The 15,432-nt window shown below is 36.8% G+C and overlaps 2 protein-coding genes across 2 annotated transcripts in view; one reads left to right on the top strand and one right to left on the bottom strand.

The window, feature by feature from the left end:
• The window catches only part of HBP1 (HMG-box transcription factor 1), a 32,487-nt gene extending 19,461 nt beyond the window's left edge, over nt 1-13,026 (top strand). Inside the window, exons 7-11 of the mRNA XM_016204767.2 lie at nt 1,135-1,291; nt 1,967-2,111; nt 6,872-7,189; nt 10,707-10,848; nt 11,936-13,026. Coding sequence (XP_016060253.1) covers nt 1,135-1,291; nt 1,967-2,111; nt 6,872-7,189; nt 10,707-10,848; nt 11,936-11,953 — 780 coding nt within the window. The 3' untranslated portion in view covers nt 11,954-13,026. The remainder of the gene's footprint in view (nt 1-1,134; nt 1,292-1,966; nt 2,112-6,871; nt 7,190-10,706; nt 10,849-11,935) is intronic.
• A 168-nt stretch (nt 13,027-13,194) lies between these two features.
• Nucleotides 13,195-15,432, bottom strand: part of COG5 (component of oligomeric golgi complex 5) — a 324,959-nt gene continuing 322,721 nt past the window's right edge. The window contains exon 22 of the mRNA XM_087821091.1: nt 13,195-14,250. Coding sequence (XP_087677217.1) covers nt 14,136-14,250 — 115 coding nt within the window. The 3' untranslated portion in view covers nt 13,195-14,135. The remainder of the gene's footprint in view (nt 14,251-15,432) is intronic.

Here is a 15,432-nt window from a genome sequence, read left to right as displayed (position 1 = left end):
GGATTTACCTTTTCCCCCTCCTGGCTTACTTTTAAAGGTATTTTTATCCTTGATTGCCAGATTCAAAACCAGGAGGTTGACTATTCCTTTTCCTCCCTTCATATTTTGTTATCAATTCTATTTCCTTAAAGATTTTTATAGTCATCCTTCTCTCCCATTCTTCACTTTGTTCATGCAGTAGTGTAACAACTGGATATTAAAGCTAGGTGTTGGCATGTCTGTCTCTTTTGTTTTTCTGTGAATTTAAGGGTAGGGCTCACGTGTTGTTTTTCTAAATTTTATATTTATTTATTTTTTAATTTTATTTTTGTTTAAAATATTACAGATGTCCTTTTTTCTCCCCAATGACCCGTTTCACCCTGTCCCAGTCCCTCTCCCCACTGTTGTCCATGTCCTTCATGTGTTGTTAATGCTTATATTTTCGGAGCCTAGTACCTGGCATGTATTAAATGCTCAATAAATATTTGTCGAATTTAAATTTAGCCTGGACATACCACTACTGTTAATTGTCAATTCAAGACTGTGATGGGCTTCTCTCATCATATTTTGAAATAAATTTAATATTAGAGGTAACTTTAATTCTGTAGTCTTTATCATCTTAAAATGACCAATGATTAATAAAAATGCTTTTATTGACTACCCAGTACCCTCTCAGAGGAAAGTTGGAGCACTTTGCCTGTCTCTAAGACCCTTTACTTAGTAACTGGCCCGTCCTTTTCAATCTTACTTGCCCCAACTCTGAATTCATCTTGTATTTTTGGCAAATACTCAGCACTCCCCAAAGCAGTTGTTACAACTATTCCTGGTATAAGGCATGTTCTTCTACCTTTCTAAATCTCCTTCTTGTTTTAAATCCCAGTTCAAAGGGGAATCAAAAGCCTCCTTGATCTCTTTTGGGCTTAATTAAACTGCATTAGCATTATTTACACTTGAATTAAAATGCTTATTCCAGTCTGCTTTATGTTGTAGTGATTTATATATGTGCCTTTCTTCACTACCTGGGTCGACAGCTCCATAAAGTCATGGATCTGGTCTTACTTTTACCTTTTCCACAAAGTCTTAGTTATAATAGGAACTTGACTGTGTGTTAAGTTGAATGTTGCCAGTTCATTCACTATGTGCATGTATTTTCAGGGCTATGGTTCCGATGGTCTAAAGCTGTTATCACACGAAGAAAGTGTATCATTTGGCGAGTCTGTACTGAAGTTGACTTTTGATCCCGGTACAGTAGAAGATGGTTTATTAACTGTAGAGTGTAAGCTGGACCACCCTTTCTATGTTAAAAATAAAGGTAGGGCTTCAATTTGAATTTGTAGTAACTTTTCAAAGGAATCTTAAATCTGTAATATGTCTTGTGGCATAATTCTTTGATTAAGAAAAAGAATTTGAAGGGAAAATTTCAAACTAAATAAAACTATCTTAGGAAATGCCTTATGATGCTTAAGTGTCTTAGTGGTAGGTAGTCAGACTGAATTCTACTTCCTGTGGGTATCAAAAACTTCTAGATTCGTGTAGCATGAATATCTTGGTATATAGTTTGGGGAATGGAGTCTTCTGGTAATTGAGTTTTGGTTTAGGGTTACCAAATATGCTGTATACCCGAATCACTTCAGAGCCTTATTACAATACCACCATGTTAAACATAATACTTCAGATAGTATTTCATGGTCTCACTCATTCTCATTTATCACTTACTGTCTTGTAGACTGATGGAAATGCTGATTGATAGAATTTATTAATAAAATAATAAACTACATTTTGGAGGGCTTGTGCATTGCTTAAAGCAAATACTTGTACTTGGCATTATGGCAGATACACATAACTTGTATTAGAAAAATCTCTTGACTTATTTTTAAGTAAAAACTTTATTTTTAAAACTCAGAAATGATATGTCTATCTTATAATAAATACTTTGGGTGCTGTCAATCCCCATCCTTGATGCAAGTATTATTTGATTTAATTTTAGGTTGGTCATCATTTTATCCAAGCTTGACTGTGGTACAGCATGGTATCCCATGTTGTGAAATTCATATTGGTGATGTATGTCTACCTCCTGGACACCCCGATGCCATTAATTTTGATGATTCAGGTGTTTTTGATACATTTAAAAGGTAATACTGGATTAATTCTCTTTTTTCTATTGAAAGTGAACCCTAAATCTCCCTAATGATTGCTAAGTCAAATATTTAAGAAGTTAAACCTTTAAAGGTTTGAGAATTATAAAAGAACTACTTAGAGGAAGTATATATACATGATTAAGTGAAAAAAATATTAGGTAAAGTTACAGCTCATGGGGAGTTTTATATAGAGTAGTCATAGGAAAAATAAGTTCATAAAACATTAAAGATTAGATTAGGGAAAATATCACACATTATGTGACCAAGAATTTAATAGATCAGCTTTGATAGTTATATCAAAGTTATATCTGGCCAGTTGTTTTTAATTAGTTGATAACTTTTTTTTCTTTAGAACTCATTTTTACCAAGCACATTAGTTGTGTGGCTTAACAAATACTAAAAATAGCAAAAACTTGACATGGGAGAGACTTAAGAGGGAAGTGATTTTTCCTAAGATCATCTTGCCATTAATTGGTACAGTAGAACATAGAACCCATGTGTCCCAACACTCAAGGAGGTTGAACAACTGTCTCAGTTTGTATGGAACTTTTCTGATTCTAGCACTATAAGTCTCACATTTCTGGAAACCCCTCAGTCCTGGACAAACTGGGACAATTGGCCAACTTCCCAGGAGGTATCCAAAGAAAGTCTGTATGTAGATATCTGAGATATTAAGACTCATTCTTTCTTTAACATAATTATCAAATCTAAAGGCATTAGGTAGAGAATTCTCAAGAGTTCCTGCTGGCTTGTAGATTTTGTTTCACTCAATTTAATATAACAAAACGTAAGCTAAATATATTTGTATACCAAAAGAATAAGTAAGACTGTTTTAAAAAGCACAGGCCATGTGCTCAATAACATCTACAAGATTGGAATCTAAATGTCATTTGATTACATCCCTTATATCCACTCTGAAAAACTAGAAAATGGGGCAAAACTTCAAGGTGTTATACTCTTAATTACTTTTAGTATGTAGATTAGTGATAACTCTTATGTTTTGGTGAGAGTATAAGTAAAATTTTCTAGATAATTTGGCTTTATTTTGCAACACCGAATATCAACAAGTGCTAGGAGATGTGTAAGTAAGTTCATAGCTATATTACTCATGATAACAAAACTTGGACACAATATTAATTTATTAACTGGAAAGTAAATATACAAATTGTGATATAATTATACAGTGGAATTCTATACCAGTGGAAGATTAATGGACCTTAGCTATACATTTTAAAACATGGATTAATTTTAGAAATAATGTTAAGTAAAAATTAGTCTCAGAAATATACAGTATGATTCTATTTTTTTATGGACTCAGATGCTCTTTGAAAATATATGTACTAAAATTATAAATACTACATTTATATAATATTTATATAGCATATATAATATACAATTATGCTGGAGGTCTCCCAAGACCACCCCCAGGTCCGATGAGTCAGTAGGACTCACAGGATTCAGCATATTGTCATATAGCTCTGATTTCTTACAGTGAAAGTATAATTGGGAGTCACCCAAGACATACTTATTTCTGTCAGCAGCGAGTTGTGACATGTATGAAATGTTATCTGCCTGTTGGACACTCAGCAGGGTTGTTTGTTTGTTTTTGTTAATCCTCACCTGAGGATATTTTTCCCATTGATTTTTAGAGAGAGTGGAAGGGGTGGAGGGAGAGAGACACATCGATTGGTTGCCTCCCGATGCTCCTCAACGGGTCAGGGGATCAAACCTTCAACCCAGGTATGTGCCTCTGACCGGAAATCAAACCTGTGACCCTTCGGTGCACAGGCCAACACTCTAAACCACTGAGTGACACTGGCCAGGGCATCAGCAAGGTTTTTATTGGGAGCTGGTAATATAGGCTGCCTCAGGCTGGCACATATCAAAATTTCAAATTCCCATAAGGAAAGCAGGTGTTCCCGGTAAACCATATTGTTTGTGCACACAATTTAGGCACAGTGAGCCACTCCTCTCAGTTGTGGGAATGATGGGAATCTTTCCGAATTCAAAGTTAATCATGGGCCAACCTAAGTAAACCTTTGAAAGGATACCAGTCAGGCCTGCTATGTTAACTCTTTCTGAAAAACAAAATATTGTATATTCCATGTGAATAAATTGACATATTAACAGAATTAATGCTGTTCTAGTATTTTGTGTTTTTGTGGGTTTTTTAATATCTTTATTGATTTCAGAGAGAGGAAAGGAAAGGGAGAGAGAGATAGAAACATCAGTGATGAGAGAGTCATTGATCGGCTGCCTCCTGCACGTCCCTGACTGGGGATCAAGCCCGCAACCTGGGCATGTGCCCTGACCGGGAATTGAACCCCGATCGCCTGGATCCTGGGTCGACGCTCAACCGCTAAGCCACGCCTGGCTGGGCTAGTATTTTGTGTTTATATAAATGAATATTGCATTGTTTTTACAATAAAGTTATCAAAAAAGGAATGATAAACTGGTTATCTCTGGAGGGTGGCAAATGTGGGACTTTGGTGATATTAGAAATATTCTGTTTCTTAATTGGTTTGGGGTTCATTCTTATTTATATGTATGATTCATAACTTGGATATGTTATATACATTTATATATCAAATATTGTATAATGCAAAACTTCATTTTTTAAAGCAAAAAGGAACATTTGGCTACCTAATTCCTGTTTTTCCAAGATGGCAAATTCTCATTGCTTAGTCCCACCGAGTAGCAATCACTCAGGATGACCTTGGCATTGGTCTTATTTCTTTCTGGAGTGACAGCAACACCCCTCTTTTTTCCTTCCCATAAGGAGTGGAAATAGGCATTTTGATCTAGGAGAAACCATGAAATACTTGAGAAGTATGAATTTGACTAAATTTTCATTGTGGATTGGATTTACTTGAGGTGGAGGGTAAAGGGGGTATTAAGGGAATGCTGCCTGTTACAAGGAAGGCAAGAAGGGAGAGAAAGGCAGAAAGAAGAAACATTTAGTCTGAGAGGAAACCAGGAATCCAGAATCAATCCCTGGTCCCACTTGGAGACTTGGGGCAAGCCCTGAGTCACACAGTACAGGGAAGACATTTGTGTAGATTCCAGCTTGGTAAGGACCAGAAGTCAAGTCGGCAGTAAGCTGATAAGCTCTAAAACACAATTGTACCTCCTGTAGAAAGGAAGTTTCTAAGTGAGAGCATGATTTGAAGAAGCCCATTTGAGACATTGAGAATTAGGGCCAATCTTCTAGGCGTCAGGCACAATCACTGACTTTGTGAAGTTGAAATTTCTGCCCAAGTAATACAATTGAACAAGCATTGTACATATATTAACTTATTTTTTACTACCCTCTCAGATTATATCCTCATTTTACAGAGAAAGAGCTAAAGCTGACAGATAAAAAGAACATTCTCCGAACAGTTAGTATCAGAACTAGGATTCGAGCCAGTAACTTATAAAGATTCCAGATTTAGTATACAATAATAGATACCCCCATTGAGTATCATTGTGCCAGCCTCTGCCCTAAGCGTTTTTATATATTGTTGTTGTTTTTTTTAAGATTTTTTTAATTGATTATTAGGGAGAGAGAGAAACATCGTTGTGAGAGCGAAACATTGATTGGTTGCCTCACCTGCACTCCCCCACCAGGGATTGAGCCTGCAACCCACTTATGTGCCCTGACCAGGAATCGAATTAGCATCCTTTCAGTGTGCAAGACGATACCCAACCAACTGAGCCAGACTGGCCAGGGCACAGCACGTATTATCTTTATTTTACAAATATATAAACTGAGGCTAGATGGTTTAACTTGCCCAAAGCCATATTAGTAGTAAGTGGCAGAGGTGATATTTGGACCCAATTAAGATTTTGCATTATTATGTTTTGTAAAATCACTTATTTTATTCTCTCAATTACTCATCAAACATTTGAGAGCTTAGTGTGTGCTGGACTGGGCATTAGGGATTTAAAATCATTTAAGACATGGGCCTGCCTCTTTGCTTCCAGTCTAGAAAAAGAAGTGGATAGGTAAATATGTGCAGTGTGGTACATGCTAATTGAGACACTAGCCTGGTAGGAACATGAGCCCTGGAGTTGGACTGCCTTGGTTAGATCCTGGCTCTGCAATAGATTAGCTTTGGAATCTGGGTTAAGTTAATTAACCATTCTAGGGCTCTTTTTTTAAAAAAAAATCTGTAAAATGAAGGTAATATTGAAGGGAAGATTAAATGATTTATACATATGACATCTACACTATTGTGGAGTTTTTCTTTAAGAGTAATAATGAAGGTCAGAAAGCACATTCTAAGCTTAATGGCTTGTACAAAAAGCAGAGGTGTGAAGGCACTTTTCAGGAATTGCAGACAGTGAAGAAACGGGTGCTGAGATGGTATAGCAAAAGGTTAAGCTGTTTTTTAGATTTTTTAGATATTCTGTGTTAATATTATAATGCTATAGTCATATCAAAGTCCTGAATTCTGTGATTGAATATTTCTAACTTCTTTAGATTGTATCCATATTAGAAATAGATGATGGTTGTATTTGTGCCACTAGATGGTGGTGTTTTCAAATTTCAGTGGTTAATTACCTTATCTTATTTAAAAAAAATTTAATTGCATACATAAGCTTTCATTTTATAAGTAACTGCCAGTGGTAAAGTTGTTAGTGCTGGTAACATTATATAGGGGAAAATACATTGAAATTTCCAATTAGATGCTAAAGGTTTTTTTAATAACCTGTTTTTACAAATCAGGTAATTAAATCAAACTACAACCATGTTTAATTTTTTTTTTTAGCTATGACTTCACACCTATGGATTCTTCTGCAGTCTATGTGCTAAGTAGTATGGCTCGTCAGCGTCGTGCATCTCTGTCATGTGGAGGACCTGGAGGTCAAGACTTTCCAAGATCTGGATTCAATAAAAACTGTGGCTCACCTGGATCATCACAGCTCTCTTCCAATTCTTTGTATGCTAAAGCTGTCAAAAACCACAGCTCAGGGACTGTGAGTGCCACTTCTCCTAACAAGTGCAAAAGACCAATGAATGCCTTCATGCTTTTTGCCAAAAAATACAGAGTTGAATATACTCAGATGTATCCAGGGAAAGATAACAGGTAAAATAGTGATGATTCTAATAATTGGGTAACACTTTGGTGTGAACTGGGACAGTTACACTTATTCTTCAGTAGCTTTTATTATTATAAATTTGTTTTCATGGGTTGATTTCAGAGTAAAAAGTTTAAGTGGAATTTTTAGGGTTATTATAATTATTTTATAATACCTAGTACCTAAGTGATAAGGACCTGCCTTCTAAACTAGTGTTCAGTGTCATTTGCCTGTTAAAGGACACAGTTCTAACAACTCACAGTTCCATCTTTATTGAAGATTTATAGAAAAGACCAGCACTTTAAAAAAAGAAAAGTCTGCCCTGCCGGGTGTGGCTCAGCGGTTGAGCGTTGACCTAGGATCCAGGAGATGGAGGTTTGATTCCCAGTCAGGGCACATGCCCAGGTTGCGGGCTCAATCCCCAGTGGGGGGCATGCAGGAGGCAGCCGATCAGTGACACTCTCATCATTGATGTTTCTATCTCTCTCCCTCTCCCTTCCTCTCTCTGAAATCAATAAAGATGAGAGTTATTGATCGGCTGCCTCCTACACGCTCCCAACTGGGGCTTGAGCCTGCAACCCGGGCATGTGCCCTGACTGGGAATCAAACTGCGATCTCCTGGATCCTAGGCTGACTCTCAACTGCTGAGCCACGCCTGGCCGGGCCAGACTAGCACTTTCTTGTGTGGGATCTCATTATTTAACAGTTGTGTCACAGTATGGAATGTGCAGGCATTGGCAATTTATAATAACTGCCACATTTGTTAAGACTAAACCTAGAGGTTATCCTCAGTAGGGCCCTGGAATAAAAATTAACTCTAGTCCTCCCTATTCTGTTTTCTGTTTTCTTACCTCATCTCTTAGAATCCTCTCCTGCTCACTCCCTCTCAGACTATCCAAGTTCTCCATGTATGAAAATATCTTCTTCCAGTCTTCCTAGTTCCCTGACAATCAAAACTGCCATTTCCTTTACTCTTGATATCATAAGAAGTCAAATGATTATCCACATAAAATAATCAGGGTTGAATGTTTCATAAGCTGTATTTTTATATATGTATATATTTCTGAGAAGTAATTAACATAGCATTGTATTAGTTCAAGTTGTATAAATGATTTAGTATTTGTATATATTGCAAAATGACCACCACAATAAGTTAACATCCATCAACACAGAGTTATAATATTTTTCTTGTAATGAGAACTTTAAAGATCTATTCTCTTAGCAACTTTCAAATAAGCAATATAGTATTATTAACTATACGTCATCCTGTTGTACATTACATGCTCAGGATTTATTTACTTTATGACTGTGGAAGTTTGTACCCTTTGACCATCTTTACCTATTTTGTCCCCCGACTCCAACCCCCTAACATCTGGTAACCACTAATCTGTTTTCATGAACTTAATTTTAAAAGAGAAGCTTCTTAAATCAAATGCATCTCTGATTTAGGAATCAGTACATATTTATTCATTTATTTTTAATCATCACCTGAGGATATTTTTTCATTGCTTTTCAGAGAGTGGGGGAGAGAGGGGGAGGGAGGCAGAGAGAGAAACATCGATGTGAGAGAGACACATCAATTGGTTGCCTCCCGCACTCTCCTTGACTGAAGCCAGGGATCGAGCTTGCAGCCAAGGTGTGTGTCCTCAGCCAGAGTGGAACCCTGGACCCTTCAGTCCGAGGGCCTATGCTCTAACAAAAGAGCCAAACTGGCTAGGGCAGGAATTGATACATATTTGAATATTTATTGGTTTAACTGGTGAATATGTCAACCATTATGTGGTACCTTTAACCTATGACAAAACCTGGGTTTTATTTTAATAAAGGAAGATGCAGTACAGTGTTTGATTGCATCAATTTATTGGATTAAAATATTTGCTACATGTTTTTTTAAATTTATTTTTACTTATTGATTTGAGAGAAATATCAGTCTGTTCCACTTCTGCAATCATTGGTTGCTTCTTTTATGTGCCCTGCATTTAATTTCTTTTTAGGTAGTAGAGTTTCTGTGGTTACTATTTCTCTAAAGCTCAGATGTATATCTCTAGCTTCCCTGTCAGTTACTGTAAATCACTTGTATATACTTCATGCGGTCATTACAGGACCTTTTGTTTTGTATGAGTGTCATGAAATTAATGGTTAAAAGCTCTTCATAGAAGGAAAATGGTTTATGTCTACTCCTGAATGAGACTATTTTAGTAGGTTTGGGAGCAGATTAACAAATATAAATAGAAAATAGCTTTAAATTTCTATCATGATGTCTTATCAGTTTGACTTCTTTCCCTTTGATTTTTATCCAGTTTTCCCAAGTGATAAATACAAATATTGCCTAAGGTTTATTTGGTCTTGTCTTAGAAGGTTAACAGTAAGGTGTGCATAGTTAATTCCATTTTTCACTGTGGTTGCATGAATGAAAAAATATTTTTATCATCATTTGCCATGTTATGGGAACAAACAGAAAGAATAGCTTTTTTTTTTTACTGTTCAAAATATTACAGATGTCCCCTTTTCTCCCCATTGACCCCTTCCACCCCACCTCCCCAGGCCCTCACCACATTATTGTCAGTGTCCTTGAGTTATGCATATAAGCATATAAATTCTTTGTTTAATCTCTACCCACACCCCCTCCACCTTCCCTCTTGACATTCGTTGGTCTGATCCCTGCTTCCATGTCACTGAATCTATTTTGTTCATCAGTTTATTAAGTTCTTTAGATTCCACATATAAGTGAGATCATGTGATTTTTGTCCTCTGCCTGGCTTAGCATAATATTCTCCAGGTCCATCCATACTGTCCCAAAGGGTAAGAGATCCCTCTTTACAGCTGCATAGTATTCCATGGTGTGAATGTCCCACAGCTTTTTTATCCACTCATCTACTGATGGGCACTTGGGCTGTTTCCAGATCTTAGCTATTGTAAATTGTGCTGCTATGAACATAGGGGTGCATAAGTTCTTTCTGATGAGTGTTTCGGGTTCCTTAAGATATACTCCCAGAAGTGGGATCACTGGGTCAAAAGGCAGTTCCATTTTTAATTTTTTGAGGAACCTCCATACTGTTTTCCATAGGGGCTGCACCAGTCTGCGTTCCCACCAAATAGCTTTTAATACAAGAGGAATCCTTTATGCTGCTGATACTGAATATTGCCTACCTTAATATCCTAAACATCTTTTCAAAACCAATGTACCAGGATAGATCTAATAGTAATATAAACCATTTCTCTGAAATAGTTAACTTTTTTCTTCAAATCTGAGTTTTGTAGAACATCCATGTTTTAGCTGTCGTTTGACAATTGGGAATGTTGGCACTATTCTAGGTAGGCTTTAACTGCCAAGATTATGATAAATGGACCATATGACTTGAGATTTTACTGGAAATGACTACTATAGTCTTGACCTTTTCCCTCCTCTGTGTTGGACAAGGTATTTGTCTTTTTTTCTTTTATATTTCTTCCTGAAGTAGCAGCACTTGACATGAGTTTTTTGAAAAATTCTTGCCTTCAGCATTGTGAAAATATTTTTTACAGAGCCATAAGCGTGATCCTTGGTGACAGGTGGAAGAAAATGAAGAATGAAGAGAGAAGGATGTATACATTAGAAGCAAAGGCTTTGGCTGAGGAACAAAAACGTTTAAATCCTGACTGTTGGAAAAGGAAAAGAACCAATTCAGTATGTTTCAACAAGTACTTGCTTAACATCATCTTCACTCTTCCCCCCAAATTGTACTCGCATGCTGGAGCAGTTACAACCTTTAAAAGGTTGTGTTGATGTTATTTCTTAGCCTTATTGTATTTCAAAACCTAATAATGTTCTTACACCATCATATAAGGCAGGCTGCCTTTCTTTTCAGTGTCATGTACTCTTTTAGCATGGAAGTAGAAGTGTCAGACTTAAGAATGCTTCTCCAGAAATATTGAGGTATAAAAATAATTTTGGAATGTAGTATTTCTAGTTAGGTTGAAAAATGGGTGTTAATTAACTCACATCATAGTAGGAATTTTTTCTAACTTGGGGATGGTATGTCTCAACAGCCTTTTTTTTTTTTTTTCTTAATTGGTGAGGGGTGATAGAAGTGTTGGAGGTAAAGGGTACATTACCCAACCTTCATGGGGACTTCTGACATTTGTACATAATTTCTAGAGTAAAAACCCCAGGAAAGAGAAGAAATAGAAAACCCAGGAAGACCTAGTAAACAGTTTACACCATAATAATGCTACCCTGATAGACTTGATTCTAAAGGACTTTTCCAGTACTAGACTAGCATCTTTTAAGGGTTTTAGTTAAACGTAATACGACAAGAGTATGAGCTCAGTTTGAAATATCTATAAATGAAGGGAAGACAACAGCTGGTAGCAGGAGGGCTGTGTTTATGTCTGTTTCTTTATAGTAGCTTGCAGTTCACATCTGTTTAAATACTTGAATAATTTCTTTTAAGGAAATAGTGGTCAGATGCCAGTATTAAAGGGTGGCTGAACTGGAATTTTGAAATTCTTGATTTCCTTAGAATTCCTTGTAGGGCTCTGCATACATCCCTTTTTCTGCACATCCTAGTTCGTTTCCTTCATTTTCATAAGTTTTCTAAATGCTTCAGCCATCAGATATTAGCAAACTTATTTAAAATCCCCACCTTCGAGAAAGTGATTCTAAAAAAATAATAAGCTTATAAAACATTGTATTATCCTTATTAGCTTTCATTTGTAGAATTACTGTCTGTTGATTTGTAAACATTCACTGAGTTTTCATTTAATCTCCACAGGGCTCACAGCAACATTAAACCGGGATGATTACATTAAGTCTGCATTTGCATAAACATAGACTCTTGATGGGAAGACTTAAGAAGATCATGGTCTCATCATTTGTCCTGAATTCCTGTGACCATAAGATACTGATAGCATTGAGTCTTGAGATGATTTAATAATAAGAGTGAGGATATGCTTTCTCCATTAGAGCATTAAGCTAAAACTATCAACATTGTAAACCAAATTGCCTTATTTTTCTTCCATACTTCACACATGTCTATCAGGTAATATAGGCTTGAAAATTGATATCCTGTGGTGCTAAAGTACAGTAGAAAGAGAGAAGTGTATACATGTTTTATTTTAAATTGTACAAAAGGGGAATTTAAAAATATGTAACTGCTGTTTATACATTGGCTCCTTACTGCTTATTAATCTGTATTGTACACATAATGGAATGAAACAGAAGCTGGGAGTTGGCCTTTTTTTGAGCAACCACCACATGGCTCAGCATCTGTGCCAAACACAGGAGCTCCTAGTCTGGCCAATGCCAAGAGGCTACCAGAGCACGTGGCAGGTGGCTGGGGTGTCTTGCCTCCCAGTATAAGAGCCACCTGCTGTAGTTACCCGAGCATGCTGAGTTTATGCACCAGGTGGCAGCACCCATCCATTATTTCCAATGGAGACCTAGCCCAGGCCAACGTCAAGTTAATAGCATTGCGATATAGTCACTGTAATGGTGCTATTAACAGTGGATACCATTGTATTTTTAAACTTTGTGTTCTGTATCTCCTCAGCCACATATCTTAAATATCTTATTTTGTCATCATATCTTTATGGTGGGGGCAGACTTGCACTTATTGCAGTGCAACACTTGCACTTTACTTTTCCTCCAACTGTCTGAAATTAGAGCAAATACATTGGCAATACAGCTGCTTTTGCTCTGAGCTACAATCATGGCTTTTCATGTTACTTACCAAGTGGTGTTTCTGGTTAGGAATCACAGCTGTAAAATTGATTTCAGTTCATTACACTTCATGATGTTGCCCCTAAATTTTGCACACTATATTCTTGTATATTATTTCAAATAAAATGAAAAAAAAATTGTTTATTGCTGACTTCTGCTGACTGATTTTGACTGAACCCTATGTATGAGACATCAGAATAACAGGTTCAGGGGATGGAAAATAAGTTGCTGATGGGGTTTTAAGCATTAAGTCAAAAGTAAAATGTTGACAGGGCAATAGAAAAATAAAGACCTAGATTATCTACTATAGAATCTTTGTAGAGTAAAAATTTTATTTTTAATTTGGCATCTTGTTACAAAGTTTAACAGCCCCTAAAGTCTACTTTTAATAAAATGACACAAAAGTGTAAAGACAGCCTTGCTCTATCTTTATTACAGACACAGTATGACATTTAAACAACATTTAGCTCTACATCTTTAAAGATGCTTTGGGATATGCCAGTGGTTCCCAAACTTTGTTGCATATTTGAAATACTTGGGGATGTATTTTAAAAATACTAATGCCTGGCCTGGCTCATGTGCCTCAGTGGTTGAGGGTCGACCCATGAACCTGGCCATCACAGTTCAATTCCCAGTTAGGGCAAATGCTCAGGTTGCGGGCTTGACCCCCAGTAGGGGGAGTGCAGGAGGCAGTCTATTGATGATTCTCATTGATGTTTCTATCTCCCTCTCCCTCTCTGAAATCAATAAAAACATTAAAAAAAAAAAAAAAAAAAAGCCTGGCTCCTACCCACCCCAAATGTGTTAATATGGGGTACAAATTAATATCAGGATTTTCAAGCTTCCACAACTGATTATAATGTGCAGCCACATGTGGAAACCACTGGCCTTCATATCTAGTGAGGAACAAAGTTGGTTGGGGGAAGCAGGGTTACTTGATCATAAACCTTAAAAAGCAGTGAGGACTTAGTATGTGTGGGTACCTACAGGGGGGACTCAGTGATGGGAAAGAAACTTTAGCCTTGTAGAAAAGCCTGAAAGGAGAGAGAAAGAGTTGGATGTCTTTCTGAAAAATCAGGTTCCTGGAGTTAGAACATGGTGGTGATTTTTGACATTTTATGCTACTTAATTAGAAGGGCTAAAGAGAGAAAAAGCAATAGGAAATACAGAAAAGTTGATTACATTTTAAAAATAGTGAATAGTAGCTGTCTTTGGGTTAGCCCAAAATGGAGATTAAGAAATACTTCACATTATTACTGAAGAGTAGACATAGCTTTTTGAAGCAGTTGAACCATTATGGGGTAAACTGGTGCAAATTCTTTGCCTTCTCTACTTCTTACTGATTGAACATAAGCTTCCAGGGCTCCCCTGAAAACCAAAATGAAAACAATGTCAAAAAATTAAACAGCTTAGACAGTGTCAATATATAAAAGAAGACCATTTCTGGAACTGCTGTGCCTAGTTCCATAAGCTAAGTGGTCAACTAACTGCCTTCAAACATTTATTGGTAGTGTTACTATGGTTCAGGTGCAAAACTAAACCTCAGTCTGCATTGTACTTAGTCTAATTATACAATCGGACTCTCTGGCCTCAGAGATGATTCTGTTTCCCTTTCCTCTATTTCCCTATCAGACTTCTGAAAAGCCTTATGGAGCCTGTGCCTATTTAGAGCTCACTGTAGGAAGGTATGCTCAGGAGCCGGGGGCTGGAGCCCTTGGTGTACACTGTAACACCGGTAGGTGCACTGTACTGTTACTTGATGGACCATGAACCCACAAGGACAACTGCTCTTGGGTTCGAATTTTTGCCAAATGATGTAATAATGAGGCAGTCTGAATTTAGTCAAGGGTATGTGATACCAGTCAGTTATTTTTTTACTATAATGTTCTCATGCATTAGATCAGAGGGTTAGCAAACTGCTGCCCACAGGCCAAATCTAGCTCTATGCATGTTTGTTTATGTATTGTCTATGGTGGCTTTGACACTACATTGGCAGACTTGAATAGTCAGGCAGAGGCCATATGGCCTGCAAAGCCTAAAATATTTAGTATGTGGCCCTTCATGGAAAAAGTTTTCAATCCTTGAACTAGATGATCTGTTTAGGTGTTAGGTCATGTTAAAGTGGAACTAAAAAAAAAAAATGGTTAAAAGATTTTATTTTATTGGTCTATTTAAACCCCAGGTAAAACATTTTTATCATTGTTAAAAAGTTTCACAACTCAAATTACAAAATTTCCATAAAGATGTAAGTTAATACCATTAGCTCACATACGCAGTCTCAATTCCCATCTAATATCTAATTCTCAACTGGTTGTTTTGCTCCCAAACACAAACTATTATCCTTGGTCAGGTTGTTCATTATTTTCATTTAACTGTGGGGAATATATTTGCCCGGAGTCTGTCCAGCTTACCACTTGCTCTGTAGTGCCACTCCACTTTCATAGTCTCAGCTACTATATACATAATTGAATCACCAATCTCTTATTTCCAGCCCTGACCTTCCTCCAGATTTCTGTTTCTACCTGCATTCTGGATATTTTTGCCTGATTT

This window comes from Miniopterus natalensis, chromosome 10, assembly GCF_054644295.1.
Source record: "Miniopterus natalensis isolate mMinNat1 chromosome 10, mMinNat1.hap1, whole genome shotgun sequence".
NCBI classification, from domain to species: domain Eukaryota; kingdom Metazoa; phylum Chordata; class Mammalia; order Chiroptera; family Miniopteridae; genus Miniopterus; species Miniopterus natalensis.
Note: the sequence above shows the minus strand (reverse complement) of the source record. Positions and strands in the feature narration are given on the sequence as shown.